This window comes from Hyaena hyaena, unplaced genomic scaffold, assembly GCF_003009895.1.
Source record: "Hyaena hyaena isolate Hyena2069 unplaced genomic scaffold, ASM300989v1 scaffold_1002, whole genome shotgun sequence".
Taxonomy (NCBI): Eukaryota; Metazoa; Chordata; class Mammalia; order Carnivora; family Hyaenidae; genus Hyaena; species Hyaena hyaena.
In genome coordinates, this window is record NW_024081636.1 from 143,887 (window position 1) to 163,550 (window position 19,664).

The window sequence follows — 19,664 nt, forward strand, 5'->3', positions numbered from 1 at the left end:
CAATAGCCGGCAAAGGCAATACGGGTTATTGGAGGAAAGGTTGGGGGAGGGTAACACTCCCCGACGCTGGACGCCAGGCGAGAAAGCCATGCTAAAAAGGCAAGAAGGGATTCCACAGGGGCGGGGCCAACCGCGGCGCGCATGCGCAACTACGACCAGGTGGCCGGCGCCGCGGAAGCGAAGCCTCCTAAAGACGCCGCGCGCTTGGGTGCTGCTGCGCGTGCGCAGGCGGACCGCCGCCGGAGTCGTCTTGTTTGCAGGCTGAACGCCGCGGCCGCCTTCCCTGGATTTGAGTCTCGCGCTTTCTTCGTTCGCTCGCCGGCGGGTTCGCGCCCCCTCGCGCCCCCGGGCAGCGAGGCTGGGAAGGGGTTGGCGGGGGCTGTTGATCGCCGCCTTTAAGTTGTGCTCGGGGCGGCCATGTCGGCCGGCGAGGTCGAGCGCCTAGTGTCGGAGCTGAGCGGCGGGACCGGAGGGGATGAGGAGGAAGAGTGGCTCTATGGCGGTACGGAACTTCCTGTCCCTTCTCTCACTCCCGGGTTCTCTCAGGCCTCCCCTCCCTGCCCGTCCGCGGCCGGCATCCTGTACCCCTCACGCCACTCCTGGGGCCTCTAGTAGGAGCCTCCTCCGGCCTGAGTTAGGCCGAGCGCGGCGTGCGCGTACCCGCCTCCCCGCCCCCAGCCTCCTCCCGCCCTGCCCACGCCCCCATCACGCAGCCCCCCCCCTACCCCCCCGCCCGTGGCCGCCGGGCTGGGCCGGGGCCAGGGCACCGGGCCGAACCCCGGGCTCTCCGTCCTCCCTGCTGGGGATTCCCGGCCGCCTAGCCTGCGCGCGCCTTCCCCTACTGTCCTGTCTCGATTCTGAGCTCTGTTGGTGTGTCTGTTCTTGCCCCTTGGCCTTAGGATGCCCTCCCTGTCCCTTTCTTTCAGAAACAGTCTTTCTGTAATAATAGCCAAATAAAGTTGATGCTGTAAAACTAACGTCTTGTTTCTTGATGGTCAGTTTGTATGGAATGCACCTGCAAGGGTACCTCCTTGTCTGAAAGGCGTGCTTTAAAAATAATTAATTAAAAGAGAGAGAAAGAGATGGAATACATTATGGCCCATAAAGAAAACCCCGAATGTCTCCTGTATTAAGGTGAAGTTTTTCTTTTTTAAGAGACTGCTCTTTAACCCACATCATTAGAAGTATCTCATGTCCCTCAGACGTATAGTTTTCAGTTCTCTTGTATAGATCTTTTTTTTCCCAAAATAAGTTCAGTGCACTCTGTACTTCCCTCTTGAACGGGACTTGACATCTAGCTTTTATTTTTTTATTGTCACGGTCTCTTGTCTGTTAATGATAGCGAGATTTGAAAGTTAATTATTTGTTCCTTGCCTAAAATATGTATTCTTCAGTAAAAGTTTGAGCACCATGCAGCTCTTTGATGCTGTGACTTTGACAAACCTGCAAAATTATCTTTGGTGGCAAGATTCAGCATTAGTAATATTCTTTGAAATGTGAGTGTGTAGGGTTTCCTTAAAGATCTAGAAATTTTTAATGCCTCTTAAGCTTACTTTTATAAAAGTGAAGTCATTTTTTTTTCATAAAAGACGTATCTTGTTAAGTCATTATAAGGTGATCTAACTTTGGATGTGCTTATAGGCCCATGGGACGTGCATGTGCACAGTGATTTGGCAAAGGACCTAGGTTAGTGCTTGTGATGATCACTTCAGATTTTCATAATACTGGTTTCTTTAAACGTGGTTTGTTAATTTTATTTATTTATTTATGTATTTTTTTTGGTAGATGAAAATGAAGTTGAAAGGCCAGAAGAAGAAAATGCCAGGTTAGTGGAATTTGTTGTTGATACTTATGCAGATGGTGTGATGACAGTGGTTCTATCAACAAATTGTCAAATTTATTTCATAATCATTGGCTTAATTACAGCATACTGACTAAAAGTTCAAAGGCATTGAATCCCTTAGTGTTTATTTCTATTTCAGGACCTAATCAGTTCTATGTATTTGCTAGTAGCTTAGGGCACAGTGTTTGAGGTAAGGGTTTGAATACTTTTCACTATTAAGTAATGTACTCTTAAGTGAGCTCAGTAGTAGAATATATGATTATACCCATTAGACTAATAAGAAAAAGCTTTAAAAAACGTTTTCAATAAAAAAGGATCCTTAAATTACTATTTTTACAATTTATTAATATCTTTGATGGTATAGTGCACTTTGGTTATAGTTTCAGTGTTTTAAAATATTTAAATTCAAATATTTAATGAATTTGTTTAAGACTAATTTAGACTTTGTTAGACTACTAGAAATATATGACTATCATTTATAGAACATGTAAAGGCAGCTTGAAACTTCTCATAATTTCCAAAGAACTCATATATAGGGATACATGGATATGCTCACACTACTGATCAAATCTAGCATCAATGCCTTGATGTCCCATAATGAGAAGGAGTGGTTAAATAAAGAGCTTTTAAAGAATATTTGGGTTTAAAAAGTAGAGAAAATACCGTTTTATACCCACTGGGATGGCTGTACTCAAAAAGAAAGTAACAGGTGTTGGCCAAGAATATGCAGAAATTCAACTCTCATACACTGATTGTGGAACTATAAAAAGGTTTAGCTACTTTGGAAAACAGGCAGTTCCTCAAAAGACCAAGCACAGTTACTATATGATCCAGGAATTCCAGTTCTACATATACCTTAGAAAAATGGTACATACCCACACAGAAACTTGTACGTGAAGGTTCATAGCAGCATTGGTTTTAATAGTCAAAAATGGAAATAAGTGTCCATCAAATGATGAATGGATGGGTAAAATATGGTACATCCATACAGTGGAATAGCATATAGCAGTAAAAATTGAAGTACTGATACCTGTAACAATGAATCTTGAAAACATGCTAATTTAAAGAAGGTAGTCCCCAAGGACCAAATATATTGTATGATTTTATTTATATTAAAAAATTTTTTTTTAACATTTATTTTTGAGAGACAAAGCAAGACAGAGCATGAGTTGGGGATGGGAAGAGAGGGGGGAGACACAGAATCCAAAGCAGGCTCTAGCCCTGAGCTGCCAGCAGAGCCTGACGCAGGACTCAAACTCACAGACCGTGAGATCATTACCTGAGCAAGTCAGATGCCCAACTGACTGAGCCACCCAGGCACCCTGATTCTATTTATATTAAATGTATAGGATAGGTAACTCCATAGAGTGGTTGCCAGGACTGAGGTCAGGAAAATGAGTTACTATTAATATACACAAGGTTTCTTTTTGGGGTGATGAAACTGTCCTGGAATTAGGTGGTTGTAATTATTGCACTGTTTTTGTAAACATACGAAAAGTCATTCATTTGATTGCTTCAAATGGATGGTCTGTGTGGTATATGTATTCTGTTTCAAGCTGGCAGGGAGATACCTTGGGGATACTGTGGGTTCAGTTCCACACCACTCCAATAAAGTGAGTCAAATGAATTTTTTGGTTTCCTGGTACATATAAAAGTTATGTTTATACTATTATCTCTCTTTTTTTCTTTTTTTTTTTTTGGTAATTCAACTTTTAAAAAAATGTTTGTTTATTTTTGAGAGAGAGAGAAATAGAGGCAGAGATAGAGGAGGACAGAAGATCCAAAGCGGGCTCTGCTCTGACAGCAGTGAGCTAGATGCTTGCTCAGACTCACAAACTGCGAGTTCATGACCTGAGCTGAAGTTGGATACTCCACTGACTGAGCCACCCAAGTGCCTTTATACTGTAGTTTCTTAAGTGTGCGGTGGTACTATGTCTAAAAGACAATATATGTACCTTAATTAAAAACTACTTCTATACTGAAAACAGAAATGCTAACCATCACCTGAGCTTCCAGCAAATCATAATATTTTTGCTAGCTGGAGGGTCTCTGAAATTGAACTCTGTTGACTGATCAGGGTGGTGTGGTGGTGGGTGAAGGTTGAGGTGGCTATCACAGTATAAGACAGCAGTGAAGTTTGACACATGCATGGACTCTTCCCTTCACGAATGGTTTCTCTGTAGTACATGATGCTATTGGATAGTGTTATACTCACAGTAGAACTTATTTCCAAATTGAAGTCAATCCTCTCAAATGCTGCTGCTGCTTTATCAGCTAAGTTTATGTAATATTGTAAATTCTAAGTCCTTCATGTCATTTCAACAGTCTTCAACGGCATCTTCCCCAGGAGTTAGATTCCACCTTAGGAAACCACTTTCTGTGCTCATCCATGAGAAGCAGCCCCTCCTCTGTTCACGTTTTGTCCTGAGATTGTAGCAATTCTGTCACATCGTCAGGCCCCACTTCTCAGTCTCGGTCTCTTGTCATTTCCACCACATCTGCAGTGACTTCCTCCACGGAAGTCCTGAACCCCTGACGGTCATCTGTCAGGGTCGGAATCAACTTTTTCCAAACTCCTGTTCGTGCTGATATTTGGACCTCTGCCCATGAATCATGGATGAATGTTTTTAATGGCATCTCGGATCATGAATCCTTGCCAGAATATTTTCAGTTCACTTTGCCCAGATCTGTCAGACAGCTGGAAGCACTGTTTCTGACAACTACAGCCTTATGAAATGTGTTTCTTCAGTAATGAGACTTGAAAGCCAGAATGACTCCTTGAGCTGCAGAATGGCTGGTTTGTCCTGGGGCATGAAAACGTTAATCTCCTTGTACATCTCCACCAGAGAGCTCTTGGGTGACCAGATACATTGTCGATGGGCAGTAATATTTTGAAAGGAATCTTTTTTCTGAGCAGTAGTCTCAACAATGGGGTTAAAAAATTCAGTAAACCATAATGTCAACAGATATGCTGTCACCCAGGCTATGTTGTTCCACTTATAGGGCAGAGCACAGGCAGAGTGGATTTAGCAGAATTTGTGAGGGTGCTAGGACTTTCAGAATTGTAAATGAGCATTAGCGTCAGCTTGAAGTCACCAGCTGCATTGGCCCTTAACTTCAAGAAGAGAGTCAGCCTGTCCTTTGACACTTTGAAGCCAGGACTTGACTTTTCTTCAGCTCGAAAGTCCCACATGGCATCATCTTCTAATGGGAGGCTGTTTCATCTACATTGAAAATCTGTTTAGTGTAGCCACCTTTATGGATTATCTGAGCTAGACCTGGGTAGTTTGCTGCAGCTTCTACATCAGCACTTGCTGCCTCACCTTGCACTTTACGTGTTATGAACATGGCCTTTTTCCTTAAACCTCATGAATCAACCTGTGATAGCTTCAGCCTTTTTTCCTGCAGCTTCCTCACCTCTTTCAGCCTTTATAGAATTGAGGAAAGTTTTAAGAGCCTTGCCCTGGATTAGCCTTTGGCTTAAGGGAATATTGTGGCTGGTTTAGTCTTCTATCCAGACCACTCAACTTTATATCAGCAGTAAGGCGTTTTCCCTTATCATTCATGTGTTCACTAGAGTTTAGCTCTTTTGAACTTTTCTTTTGTGTTCACACCTTTGCCAGCCAGTGTCAGAAGCCTAGCTTTTGGTCTTTGACATGCCTTCCTCACTAAGCTTAATCATTTCTAGGTTTTGAATTAAAGTGAGAGACATGTGGACTCTTTCACTTGAACACTTAGAGGCCTTTAGAGGGTTGTAAATTGACCTAATTTCAATATTGTTGTGGTTCACGAGTAGGAAGCCTGAGGAGCAGGAGCGAAAGAGGTGATGATTGGTCAGGAGAGTGGTCAGAACACACAAAATACTATTTAGGTTCACCATCTTAAATGGTTATGATTCATAGCTAGAATAGTAACATTAAGGAGCACTGATCACAGACCACCAGAGCAAATACAGTAGTGAAAAGTGTGAAATATTACGAGACCTACCAAAATATGACAGAGACACAGGGAAGCAAATGCTGTTGGAAACATTACACTGCTAGATGCCACCGTGTTGCCGCAAACCTTCAATTTGTAAAAATCTTATCTGGGAAGTGCAGTAAAGTGAGGTGCAATAGAGCCAAGCATGATAAAATGAGCATTTTTTAAATGTTAAATTTTAAAAAGTGAATGAAGGGAAGAAGTAAGACATAGAAACAGACTCTCTTAGGCGATGCTTAATTATATTTCCTCACTTAAAAATATCCCCTGTATTGGAGGATGTTTTTTTTCACTCATTGCTATATCATGTGAAATTTTATCATTCAGTTTTGAAATTTGCGTCCAACCCAGTTCCTAACCCTAATCTCAATTACACACAAAGTCGTGATTTGTGTAGCTTATAGTGATGAAAGTAATTGAAAATTTCCTCATACTGTTTTTTAATTGGTGAATCTATGGATAATGCTACAGATTCACAATTAAATACAATTTTTATGAACTAATCTTTAGTCCATTAATTTTGTTAGTGTTAGTTCTTGTTTACAATCTTGAAGCTTATTTTCTGGTTGAATGCTCTTTAATTTTTGTATACTCAGCGTGATAATTTTTTTTAATGTTTATTTTGTTTTGAGAGAGAGAGAGAGGCAGACTGCAAGCAGGGGACGGGCAGAGGGAGAGACAGAATCAAAAGCAGGCTCCAGGCTCTGCACTGTCAGCACAGAGCCTGACATGGGGCTTGAACTCACAAACTGCGAGATCATGACCTGAGCTGAAGCCAGATGCCTAACCGACTGAACCACCTAGGCGCCCCTATACTCAGTGTGATTAAATGTATTGGAGGGAAGCCTCTACCTTCCTTGAGTGTTACTGTCGAAATGTCTTTATATTCTTTACTAAAATTTATTTGGAGGGCTATTAAGTTTATTTCATTCTGTGGAAAAGTTCTACCCTTAAAGCTCAATTTTTTTAGAGAAAGCTTGTAATTTGATGTTTCTAGCATTTTAATGTTGGTAGGGAATTAAAACTTTGAAAAGTATTGATTGGGTAAGGTATGTTCACCAAACCTGTGTTCTAGTATTCAGGTTGGTCACTAAGTGAGCAGAGACCTTGCTAGTAGAGTTCTCCCCAGCATCATTGTGACTGGTTCATTGTTACAACTTAACCATTGCATTATGCTCTGTCCAATTTTGTCGTGTTTTTTAATCTAAGGTTTGGCTAAATACACTGTTTCATGGCATAACAAGCAAGCTAACCTTGTTTCTGGCTACCTAAAACCTTAGGTAGGAGGTAAATGTACTGAAGAATTATAGTTCCATATTTGTTTTCTTGGGTCAAACGGTAAAACAATGAAAAAAACTTCACATTAGAGTTTTCAATTATTATCTTTATTTTGCTTTATATAAGGATTGCACTGTAACATACCACTGTAGAGATTACATTGACTTATATAAAACTGCTTGACAGAAGGCAGAGTTTAGAAGAGATAAACAAATCTCTTTATTTGTTTCTTTCATTTTAAACAAATGAAACGAGGTTTGAGCTATATCGACATCTCGGTATTTTTCTCAGAAATTCTACTAAATATGAGTTAGTTGCTTTGTATTTCAATTCCTTTATTTGTAAAATGAGGTTAATGATTTATTCCCACTATCAAAATCCTAATATTAAAGTATAAGAATTAAAATTACAGGGGCTCCTGGGTGGCTCAGATTTTTAAGCACCCAACTCTTGATTTTGCCTTAGGTCATGATCTCAAGGTTTATGAGATGCAGCTTGGGATCTCTATTCTCTCTGCCCCTCTCCCTTCTCTTGAGCTCATGTGTTCCCTCTTTCTCTCAAAATAAATCATTAAAATAGGAAACCAATTATACTATAATACTATAAGTTTTATTTGATGGTTTATGACAAGATGTTTGAGTCTCATAAGAGAAAAGAGGGGTTTATCAGCTTTGCTTTAATAAGACAAATATAGGTATTAACTGGTCTTTAAGTAAAGTTATTAGTTTTTGGGGCTCCTGGGTGGCTCAGTTGGTTAAGTATCCGACTCTGCCTCCGGTCATGATCTCATGGTTTGTAGGATCGAGCTTTGTGTCAGGCTCTTTGCTGATAGCTGAGAGAGCCTGGAGCCTGCTACAGATTCTGTGTCTCTCCCTCTGTCCCTCCCCTGCTCATTCTCTGTCTCAAAAAATATATATATATTTTTTAAAAAGTGGTTTTCTTTAATGCATCAGAATTATGCCTTATTGGCATCAAATTGGAAGGTAGTCTTCTATGAAGATAAACTTTTCTTTAATCTTAAAATGTATTTTTCATGCAACAAAGAACATGTATCCAATAAGATAGGTAAAACAAAACCAGGAAGAGACATGTATTTTAACTGAATACTGAAAGAGTTAATGTGATCATATTAACAGTTCTTGAGTTCCTTGGGCATGGGGAACAGAGGAAAACTGTGTGTTCCATAGCCTTTGACAATTTTAGCAGTACCTGGCACATAGTGGATGTTCAATAAAGAGTTGGGATAAGTAAAATTAAGTGTGATGCAGACTTTTAAAATATTAAACAACTTGAATTATACACCACCGTCAAATTGCAAATTTCACATCATAAAAATGTGAAGGCAGCTCCATTCTGCTTTCAATGTGGAGTGTGGATTTTATGCAAGACAGTAGTAATGGTGGAATAATACAGGCAGTTTTTGCCAACCTATCTCTTACCCAGTGGAGACAGTAATTTTAGGAAATTATCAGACATAGCTTAAAAATACTATATATTCTGTCTGTGCCTCTGAAAAGTAATACCAGACTTGTGTGCTTATCTTTATTGTTTGTAGTGCTAATCCTCCATCTGGAATTGAAGATGAAACTGCTGAAAACGGCGTACCTAAACCGGTAACATAAGGCTTTGAAGTCCAGTTACTTCCCTATGTGAAGTCTCTATCAGTAGTTTCCTGTTCACTTAGGAAGAAAGCCAAAATGTTAAGATGACTGCTAGTGTCTGGCATGATCGGGCCCCCTTTGTGTCTCCAGCCTGCTGTGTTGCCATCAAAAAGCACAGCGATGAGAGTAGTGGGAAGAGACTTGAGATGGAATGGCACGTGTGCCAAGACGTGAAGTTTAATACTTTCTGTGAGCTGAATGATTGTAGCTCAGCGAAAGAGATTATAATGGCCCTCATTTTGAAGGAAGACATTAAGTCCCGTAGCACACGTTTGATTATCATATTTTTTGCAAAAAATTTATTTGTGTAAGTGATAGTCTCGGACCTCATTTATGCCTGTTAAAAGTGATGCTTTTTGGGGTGAACATGTATTCTTGGTCTTATGAATATTTTAACATTCGGATCCTGTAAAAAAAGAAAGGAAGAAAGAAAGCCTTACTTTGCAAGCTTGAATTGTATAAAAAAAAAATATTTTGCCTTAGATCTACATTTTTACTTACTGTTATGTGACTGACCACAAAATAGCCTTTTGGAGCCAAAATAAAACCTTTATAAATAGTCCTACTATTTACTCTTAGAAACATGTATTTTCTCAGTTGTTTGCACCCAAGGCCTCTTCTAGCTCTAAATGAATGACAAGAGTTAAATGAGCCGCTCCATTATAATTTGGTGCTTTTTAACCATGACGCTGTGATTCTTACAGTTAATTCTTTTCCTCTTCATATTCTTGCCAAAAATTTCTTAAATAACTCAATTTTTTAATTTATGTTCAAGATATTTTAGTACAATGTCTTAGGTTTGTTTTGCAGAGAAGCAGTTATAAATAGTAGGAAAAATATATGAGGTGTTATTTACAAAAAGATGCTGAAAAAAGATTTTGTTTTACATTCTTATTCCATTTTATAATGTAAAACAAAGTTGTAAATGAAGTAGCAGTGCTATGAGATTATAACATTTTTCCCTAAAACTACTTCAAAAAACACAAAATGATTATTTTTCACATATTTGTATTGGGTGTTGAGATGGATTATTGAATGTATTTTATGATTGTTTATGTTGGTTCAGAAAGTGACTGAGACTGAAGATGATAGTGATAGTGACAGTGATGATGATGAGGATGATGTCCATGTCACTATAGGAGACATTAAAACGGGAGCACCACAGTATGGGTAAGTTACTGTTACTAACAATTGTGTGCCTGAATCCAAGGTGGTGTGTTTCTGGGGAACCAGTAGTGGTTGATCCATTGTTATTACATTTTTCCATCTTACCATGATATGAAAGAACTCTTATTAAAATTTTACCATGAATTTCTAAAAGAGCGGATCTTAAAAGTTCTCATCACAAGAGAAAAATACGTAACTGTGTGGTGAGGGTTGTTAAGTAATCATTTTTCAATATACAATGTCAAATTATTGTACATGTAAAATTAATACAGTGTGTCAGTTTTATCATGGTAAAAAGGGATTTCACCATGAAAATCTTTCTTAAAGATAAATTTATTAGCTAAATTACATGGAAGTTACATGGAAACAGCTGGTTCTCATTTCTGAAATTAGTGTTTTTACAAATGAATTGAGTACTACACACTCTTTAGTTAGAATTAAAAAACCTTAAATTACAGTTTTCATCTACATTGTTCTTCCATTGTATTATCCAAAACTGTGTTTGGGTTTTTAATTTATTTTCCAGTAAAAATAATATTAAAAGTGTTTCTTTTTGGTCTTCATAATGTATTTTTGAAGTTGTTCATTGTCCTGCTGGCTTTTTAGGCCAATATGTTGTCTCAAGTTTTTTTTTTAATTTTTTTAATGTCTTATTTATTTCTGAGAGAGAGAGACAGCATGAGCAGGGGAGGGTCAGAGAGAGAGGGAGACACAGAATCTGAAACAGCCTCTAGGCTCTGAGCTAGCAATCAGCACAGAACCCAATGCAGGTCTCGAACCCACAAACCGTGAGATCATGACCTGAGCGGAAGCCAGGCGCTTAACTGAACTGAACCCCCTCGCGCCCATCAATTTTTATAGTCTATAAAACTAGATCAAGTGAATCGACTGCCATTAGCTCACTGAGCATATAAAGAATCTTCCAGAAAAGTTGAAAGGGAATATGTTAAAGTACAGAAAGTGATTTGTTATGGTGGTAGAGTAAGAGTCCATATTTTTTCTCTGTTTTTTCAGATTGGAGGTATAATGTGGTACTTGTGCATTGGGAACATAAAACTTTCATTTGCACTATAATTCAGTAAGCAGGAATCAGGCAGTACATACATAAACTTTTTTTTTTATGCTTTGTTTATTTCTGAGAGAGAGAGAGAGACAGCATGAGCAGGGGAGGATCAGAGAGAGAGAGGGAGATACAGAATCTGAAACAGGCTCCAGGCTCTGAGCTGGCTTTCAGCACAGAGCCCGATGCAGAGCTCGAACCCATGAACCGTGAAGTCATGACCTGAGCTGAAGTCGGATGCTTAACCGACTGAGCCACCCATGCACCCCAAATACATACTTTTGAGTATTTTATTTCTACAGTAGAGCCATTTTGTTCAAAAGTTATTTTAGGAGCCTAAAGGTAATTCAGTTATTGTTGTGGTTGGTTTCACATTATAAGAAGGACTGCCTATGTAATTTTAAAACTCTTAGGGAGCAGGGTTGAGAAGAGACTTGGTCATATTAGGCACAGATAACTCTTGGTGTTCTCATCTCTACTTAAATAGTGCTGGGCTTATGTGTAATGCTAACAGGCCTTGGCCATCTGTATTATGTAGAAGAAATGCTATAATCATTGTGTATTTAGTAAATACTGTTCTATAAAATTATTTGTATTACAAACACTTTTGTAACTATAGTTACAAAAGCAAATGGTGAGGGTTTTTTTTATTAATATGACTAAATTTTTGTTAGAGATTGCATTAAAATATTAAATGCATATAGACTCCCATGGTACTTTTTCTGAACTTCATTTCTTATAGCAATTTCCAGTTTCATGAAACGTGATTATTTTACCCATCATCTAGATTATACAATCTACATTTTGCTAGGTCTACTTTACCATTTATATGTGTAAATGTGTATATCTCCATCTATCCATGCTTGTACCCATTCAGTTGATCTTCTTTTTTGTTTTTTATGTATTTCAAAGTAACTTTTATAGATCTTTCTGAAGGACATAGAACTTATTGAACCTTTATATTTCAAGATCTGTACCTTTAAAACTGAAAGATCATGTAAGAAAATAAAACTTGATGAATATTTTGTGCACAGAATTTTCAGAAAATAAGTTTAAAGAGCAAATTATATTCTGGGAACAATACTAAATGGATTTATTGTAAGCTGTTAGGAAGTACAAAATAGCATTTTTTTTAGGTAACATACTTTTGTTACAAAGTCCATTTTCTCTCTAAGATATGAAGGAAAGCAAATTTAAATTTTTTTTAATGTTTACTTATTTTTGGGAAAGAGAGACAAAGTACAAGCAGGAGAGGGGCAGGATAGAGAGAGACACAGAATGTGAAGCAGGCTTCAGGCTGAGCTGTCAGCAGAGCCCGATGATGGGCTTGAGCTTACCATGAGATCATGACCTGAGCTGAAGCCAGGCACTTAACTGACTGAGCCACCCAGGCACCCCAGAAAACCAAGTTTAGAGTAGGGATAATTTAGGTTTTATAGAGAAGTGACTTCTTACCCTTGAGATTCATCTCTTCATTTAATAAGCACTCTTTAAAAAGTTTGACACTGCATTAATTGATGATGAGAATGTGAAAAATAATAAAATAGTCCTTTCTAGAAATAGTGAGGAAGACAGACTTGTGAGCAAATACTGAGTGCAGTTTAAGTGCTAGAATAGAAACATACAAGGTAATTTGAAAGCTTTGAGAAGAGAGTTCCTAAAAAGCCTATGTGTTGAAGAAAAAATCCTAGAGGAGGTAATATTTGAACTTGTTTGAATAGTTCTTGAGACAGAAGGAAGAGGGCTGATGATTTAGCAGGGGCACTGCTGAGATGTAGTGGAAGCCCAGCTTAGAGGAACATGGCTGGAAGATACAGTAGATGGGAAAAGATGGTTGAAACCACTTTAGGGAGTTAGGACCTTTAAAGGTTTATAGGCAGGTTAGGTTATGTGAAAAGATCACTAACAGCAATAGTTGAGATGAACTAAATAGGAATTAGTTAAGATATTTGAACTGTCCACCTGAGATGATAATGCAGACCAAGCCAGTGGCAGTAGTATAGGGATGGATGGAAAAAGATGTGTTTGAGTGAATAATGAATAGAAATAACACGGGTGACTACTTGTGGATGCAGAGTGAGCTAAAGGACTCGATGACTGAGAGGTTTTAGAGCAGTTAATTGAGTACCTAACTGTGTATTAGCATGTAGGGGTAATGTAGGAGAAGTGGATTAATATATGTTTTTTTTGAAGCATTTATTTTGAAGTTCCTTTAGATATCCAAGTATATATGATCTAGCACCTAAAGAAGCCGGAGACCTCAGAAGTCTAGTGGAAGGTATCATATTGGCTTAAGTGCAGTTTTCCAAACAGCTAAGCTTCTCTGTACACAATGAATACAAAGCCTTAGTAGTTTTAAAAACAAAAGTGATATATTTTTTTTAAATGTTTTTTATTTATTTCTAGGAGAGAGAGAGAGAGAGACAGCATGAGCAGGGGAGGGTCAGAGAGAGAGGGAGTCACAGACTGAAACAGGCTCCAGGCTCTGAGCTGGCAGTCAGCACAGAGCCCGACGCGGGGCTCGAACCCACGAACCGCGAGATCATGACCTAAGCGAAAGTCGGACGCTTAACCGACTAAGCCACCCAGGCGCCCCGCAAAAGTAATATTTTAAAAGGCAAAAGGTGGAACCTCCACACTCTTCTCCAGAGGGGCTGCACCAGTTTACATTCCCACCAACAGTGTAGGAGGGTGCCCATTTCTCCACATCCTCGCCAGCATCTAGAGTCCTCTGATTTGCTCATTTAGCCACTCTGACTGGTGTGAGGTGGTATCTCAGTCTGGTTTTGATTTGTATTTCCCCGATGAGGAGGGATGCTGAGCATCGTTTCATGTGTCTGTTGGCCATCTGGATGTCCTCTTTGTAGAAATGTCTGTTCATATCTTCTGCCCATTTCTTCACTGGGTTGTTTGTTTTTGGGGTGTGGAGTTTAGGACTGATGGGTGTGGGGGGGGGATGGGCATGGAGGAGGGCACTTGGGATGAGCACTGGGTGTTATATGGAAACCAACTTGACAATAAACTATTTGAAAAAAAAAAAACTTAATTGAAATATTAAATAAAAGGCAAAAGGTAGAAGGGAAAGTAGCTGGGTAGGAGCAAAGAAGTTCACTTATTGAACTTCTGGCTAAGCCTTTTATAAATAACTATTTTGTTTCATGCTTTAGCAATGCTGTAAGAAGTCCATTTAGAGATATCACTTGATTTTTATACATTTAACTTGTAAACAGCTAGAACTTCTGTACATCATATGTAGATAACCAAAAAGTGCTTTTGCTGTGCTGAATTAAGACTGTTGAAATGTAAGCAACATGGGACAGGAGGCACATTTGTTCAGTTCCTCATTCTTGTTCTTTAGTCTATAGCTATATCTGATGTGTTGTCGTTGTCTAAGCATTTGCTCTGAACTAGTATCATTGAGAGGATTTAAGTGTTTTGAGATTGTAATGGTAGCACTACCTGACTGTAATAGTTGAATATGGGCCATTTCATAGTTTTTGCATTTATAGCAGTGGAGCTCCATACGGTTATTTGAATATTTTATTATACTTCTGTATCATTTTGTTTTTAAGCAGAAAACAAAAATAGTGCCATTGTAAATAAGTAATCTAAGTCCCATAAATTTAATACATTGGAGAAAAAAATGGAAATTATTAGGCAGATCAGAAATAGTGAATCCTTTTAAGTCCAGTTGCCTGAACTTGTGAGGATAAAGAAACAAATAACATGAATATTATGTGAGAAATATATCATTGAAAACATTGTCTGTTACTTTTGGTCTTACTAATTATTTAAGTCTCTCTTCATTAGTATATCTGATTTTCCTTCCCAAATGCAGGAATGTATTATATGGAAAATCAGGGAACTGTTTGTAAACCCATAGTACAGAAAATTTATACAAAGCCCATGAGTTCTTAAGTTACTTAGCCAAGGTTACACAACTAATAATTAACAAAACGTATATTTGAGCCTGGGTCTGACTGCAGATTTTGTATTTTTTCCTCTATCATGTGTATGTTACATTTAAAAAGTATAGCTCAATAATTTTTTCAAATGTATACATTCATGAAACCACAACCCAGGTCAAGATATGGAAGATTATTAGCATTCTAGAAATTGCCTTTGTTTCCTCAGTCCGTAACCACTGACTACTACCACCAAACACTGCTCTGCTTTCACCCTAAATTTATTTTTAAATTTAATATAAATGAATTCATTTTATGGATAAAAGTACTCCATAGATATTTGGAAAAGGATTTATCATCAATAGCAAATTCAGGAAGTACTGCAAGGAGGTCACTGGACTTGGGAACAAAGTGGAGAAATTTCATTCTTGCATAATTGTTGTATGTTGTAGGTGAGGAAATGTGGACTAGATGTATAGAGATTTATTTCCTCTTAGCCACCTCTCTTGTGAAGTTTGTGGCAGTAAGATTCTTAGTGGCGGATAGGTTTTTCAGGTGGAAAACAAGTTAAGACTTTTAAAAAATATTTTTTCCTTTTATGGACTTTTAAAATTAGTACATTTTCTAAAATACGTGAGTCATTGTTAGTCTAGTTATTGTGTGGGTGTATAATTTATTTGTACACGTTGAATATATTTCTTTAAGTTTCTCAGGATAATTTTTATTTTGTTTTTAGGAGTTATGGTACAGCACCTGTAAATCTTAACATCAAAACAGGGGGAAGAGTTTATGGAACTACAGGTAAAACTTGTATTTACAGCTGTATCAATAGGAAAAGAAGGGGAATATACGAATAGGTCATAAATAGGTTGAGGTATTACAGCTCAGTTAAAAAGAGCAGTTTTCGACTGTTCATCACAGAGGTGGACAAACTTTTTCTGTAAAGGGCTACATAATAAATATTTCAGCTGTGTGGGTCACAGGATTCCTGTCACATGGTTGGTTTACTTGTTTTACAGCCCTTTAAAAAAGTAAAGACTTTTCTTAGCTCACAGGCAGTACAAAAAAAGTGATTTGAAACACGGAAGTAAGCAACTTCCTATTGGTACAGGAATTCCTTATAAGTAACAAGGCCCTAATCTCTCAATCCAGTATATTTTGCATCTACTCCATAATGTTTGGTCTCACTTTTTACTTGTGGTTAATATTCCTCTAAATTCTGTGTTTGGAACCTCTGCAATAAATACTGCGGTATCAGTAGTAAAAAGGTCAGTGATTTCTGGTTACGTGTGGCGTCTCTGTTTTGTGCTGATAACAGCTCTTTCACCTTTTGTAATTTTATAAAATAGGAACAAAAGTCAAGGGGGTAGACCTTGATGCACCTGGAAGCATTAATGGAGTTCCACTCCTGGAGGTAGATTTGGATTCTTTTGAAGATAAACCATGGCGTAAACCTGGTAAGACTACTGTGACTGTCTGTTTCAAAAGATTTTTAGTACAAACCGTCTCATTAGAAAAATATTTTTAATGTCAATTTTATTGTCTTAAGTACAAGAGTAAAATGACCTATATTATTATTATTTGCATGTTATTTTATCATTTCACCATTTCTAAAGGAAATACTTTTTCCCCCATGATCGTTTGTTTTGTTTCTTAAATTCCACATGAGTGACATCATACAGTATTTGTCTTTGACTGACTTATTTCACTTAGCATAATATTCTCTAGCTTAAAGGAGATACTTGTGATCAAATATTTTGATAGTCCTGTTGCTTTATATTAATAATTGGGAGAACTGGAAATATTAGAAAGGGTGATAAAACTGATAGAACACTAAATTTATGTCTTAATACTATTATATTTTTTTAGCATATTTTGCATGCTACATAAAAATAGAACTGGAATATTTATACACTTAACACTGTGTTTTATCTTTAGGTGCTGATCTTTCTGATTATTTTAATTATGGGTTTAATGAAGATACCTGGAAAGCTTACTGTGAAAAACAAAAGAGGATACGAATGGGACTTGAAGTTATACCAGTTACCTCTACTACAAATAAAATTACGGTAATTAGTAAATATTCCAGAATACCCCAGCCTTTTCTACAGTCCCAAATAAACTCCCCCCAGATAAATCATGTTTTCCCGTAAAGGTGGTTAAATGCTATAAGATAGTTTAAAATTTTCATTCTTTTTTATCATGTTTGTTTTTTTTCCCATCCTTCCCTTTCAGAGTTTCATATTAATGATTATCTGATGTTCTTAGTTTCAAGTCCCAGACTAGCTACAGCTAGTTTGTCTTTATATGGCCTATCAATTAAAAATTGTGTGGTATCTTAATGGGGAATATGTTATTTAACTTAGGCCGAAGACTGTACTATGGAAGTTACACCAGGTGCAGAGATCCAAGATGGCAGATTCAATCTTTTTAAGGTGAATTTTAGTAAATTATCCTTGGTTGCTCTCATTTTTTGTTCTTGAGTCTGCTCCCATACCACTACTCAAGGGATGAGGTTAAAGTGGAAATAGCTACCTTTTTTCCAAATCTTCAGCTTCCTGGTGACTTACAAATTTGCTGATTGATGTTTTATCTCCACTTTTGCAAGCATGTGAATTTATAGCCTATTATACTAACAAATGCCAAGTAAAACTATTCTTGCTGTATGTTGTGATTTTATTTTGATTATAGTATATGTTTGTTTGTAGGACATAAAAGTTCACACCAATAGGCTAAGCTCTCATTTTAGATCATGCTTTATCAGAATTGGAGAATTATTTTTCCTAATTTTCTTTTAAAAAATGAGAAGGAAGATGGCATACTGCTTATTATCTGTATGACACTAAAATCATTGGTGTAATGTTATAGTTTGACAAGTCTCAAGAAGCTTGGCCATTTTTGAGAGTCTCTAAAAAAGACTCAACAGAATAAGATAAAGCCATTGATATTTAAAATTAATAACTTAAAAGGATTAGGTTTAGATAGGGACTTGCAGGTTGTTATTACCACTTGGGTATCAAGTCTGAATTCTGGCTTCTCCATTCAATATTATCACAGACCCAATCCAAAGAATAATACCGTATTTTCATACTTCTGCAATACTCAGCAACCTACAAGCTTTTCTCTAAAATACCTGATTGTGTACTCTTTTTTCCTTTACCTTAATTCTCAGTTCTTGATTCTTGTATTGAACGACACTGGAATGAAGACTGGGAGTGGCTTTTAGATTGGGTTATGTACTCAGGGAACTTTGTGGGCAGGAACTTTCCTGTGATCCTTTTGGGACTGCAGCCCTGGCACCAAAATACTGCCTTATGCAATACATGTGCTATATCCGCAGATGTAGCCGCTCTGCTGGACACAGTTCTGTATAGAGAATTTAATTTTAATTTACATCCTACTTTGGGTAAGTATTTGGTTCTTGTTCTGCTGTAAATCTTTTGAAAGTGTGTGATGATGTCTATTCTATTTTAAGTGGCCATGCGGTTCTTTTTGGTGCTCTCTTCTTCTTTAGGGATTGAATACTTGATTCCAGTGAATAGGTAGGAAAGTTATTGTCTTGATGATGAAATAGTTTGTTTGCAGTAGTGCTTTTTGTTTTTTCTGACAAATGAAAACAGGGTGCCTTTGTAAAACTGCCAAGTTCTGTATAGTTTATCTTTTTGTAGTAGACTTCTAAAACTAAGGAATAAAAAGAAACTAACTCCTAGGGGCTGGTCTCTCTCTCTCTCTCTCTCTCTCTCTCTCTCTCTCTCTTTTGAGAAAGAAAGAGGGAGAGAGAATGAGAATCTTAAGCAGGCTTCATGCCCAGCGCAGATTCTGACCCTGGGTTCAGTCTCACCACCATGAGATCATGACCTGAGCCAAAGTCAAGAGTTGGATGCTTAACCTACTGAGCTACTCAGAAGTCCCAAGGTCTCTCTGGGTTGTTGTTTTTTTTTTTTTTTTTTTTTTTTTTTTTTTTTTTTTTTTTTTTTTTTTTTTTTTTTTTTTTTTTTTTTTTTTTTTTTTTTTTTTTTTGTGTGTTTTGCTTTTGTTTTTTTGGGTTTTTTTGAAGTGTATGTGCTGCTGAAGTGAGCACTAGGGGCTGGTCTCTTATTGAAAGTGTCACCATGAGTAAGTTTTTTATATACATACTGTTCATCAAAATTGTTTTGAAGTTTTTTTCAGTTATGTGAGAGGGAGGTCATTGTTCCATTCTCATTTATTTGGTTCCAAAGGAATAAGCATTTGAATTTGATGGGTATAGTCTAATGGTTTTGTTTGCCTTGATGATGTGCATTAAATGTTACTCATCTGTTAGAAATACTGATTTGGGAGCAGGGTGTATATTTTAATAATCTGTATGGCTCACAGTTTTTATGCATATTGTGATCTGCAGGATATATTTTATTGATGTTGCTCAGAATCTGCAACTACTGGCTGTATGCAAGTGTTTGTGGCATTTTCAGGCCATGATTTAGTTAACATTAAATTTCAGACAAATTGCTGTCACCTTAAAGAAATATCCTTTTCAGGTTTTTGTAGGACTATTATTCTTTGAAAAAGTATGAGCTATCTTTCATTATCCTGCAACTCTGGAGAATACAAAAAATATTATAAGGATGTAACTGGTATCCTAAATATGCAAAGGCAGATTTCTTAGGTATTATTAACATTGAGTGCTATATATAGTTCCATTCTGTTTCTGTGTTTTCTTAAAAGTTTAAAGACGCAATGTTAGAGGAGCATATGCCATTTTATTTATTTTATAAAGTTATCTGCTTTCT

At 37.4% G+C, this 19,664-nt stretch overlaps 1 protein-coding gene across 22 annotated transcripts in view; it reads left to right on the plus strand.

Moving 5' to 3' along the window:
- The first annotated feature begins 202 nt into the window (after positions 1-202).
- FIP1L1 (factor interacting with PAPOLA and CPSF1) overlaps positions 203-19,664 on the plus strand; it is a 77,892-nt gene continuing 58,430 nt past the window's right edge. For 6 of the 22 annotated variants that reach the window (XM_039221749.1, XM_039221747.1, XM_039221731.1 and 3 more), the window contains exons 1-8: positions 203-502; positions 1,642-1,686; positions 1,786-1,825; positions 8,658-8,715; positions 9,830-9,933; positions 15,632-15,696; positions 16,245-16,352; positions 16,834-16,964. In XM_039221749.1, coding sequence (XP_039077680.1) covers positions 418-502; positions 1,642-1,686; positions 1,786-1,825; positions 8,658-8,715; positions 9,830-9,933; positions 15,632-15,696; positions 16,245-16,352; positions 16,834-16,964 — 636 coding nt within the window. In that variant the 5' untranslated portion in view covers positions 203-417. Of the gene's footprint in view, positions 503-1,641; positions 1,687-1,785; positions 1,826-8,657; positions 8,716-9,829; positions 9,934-15,631; positions 15,697-16,244; positions 16,353-16,833; positions 16,965-17,261; positions 17,331-19,664 lie in introns of all 22 variants that reach the window. The other 16 variants (XM_039221745.1, XM_039221727.1, XM_039221728.1 and 13 more) reach the window with 4 other exon arrangements.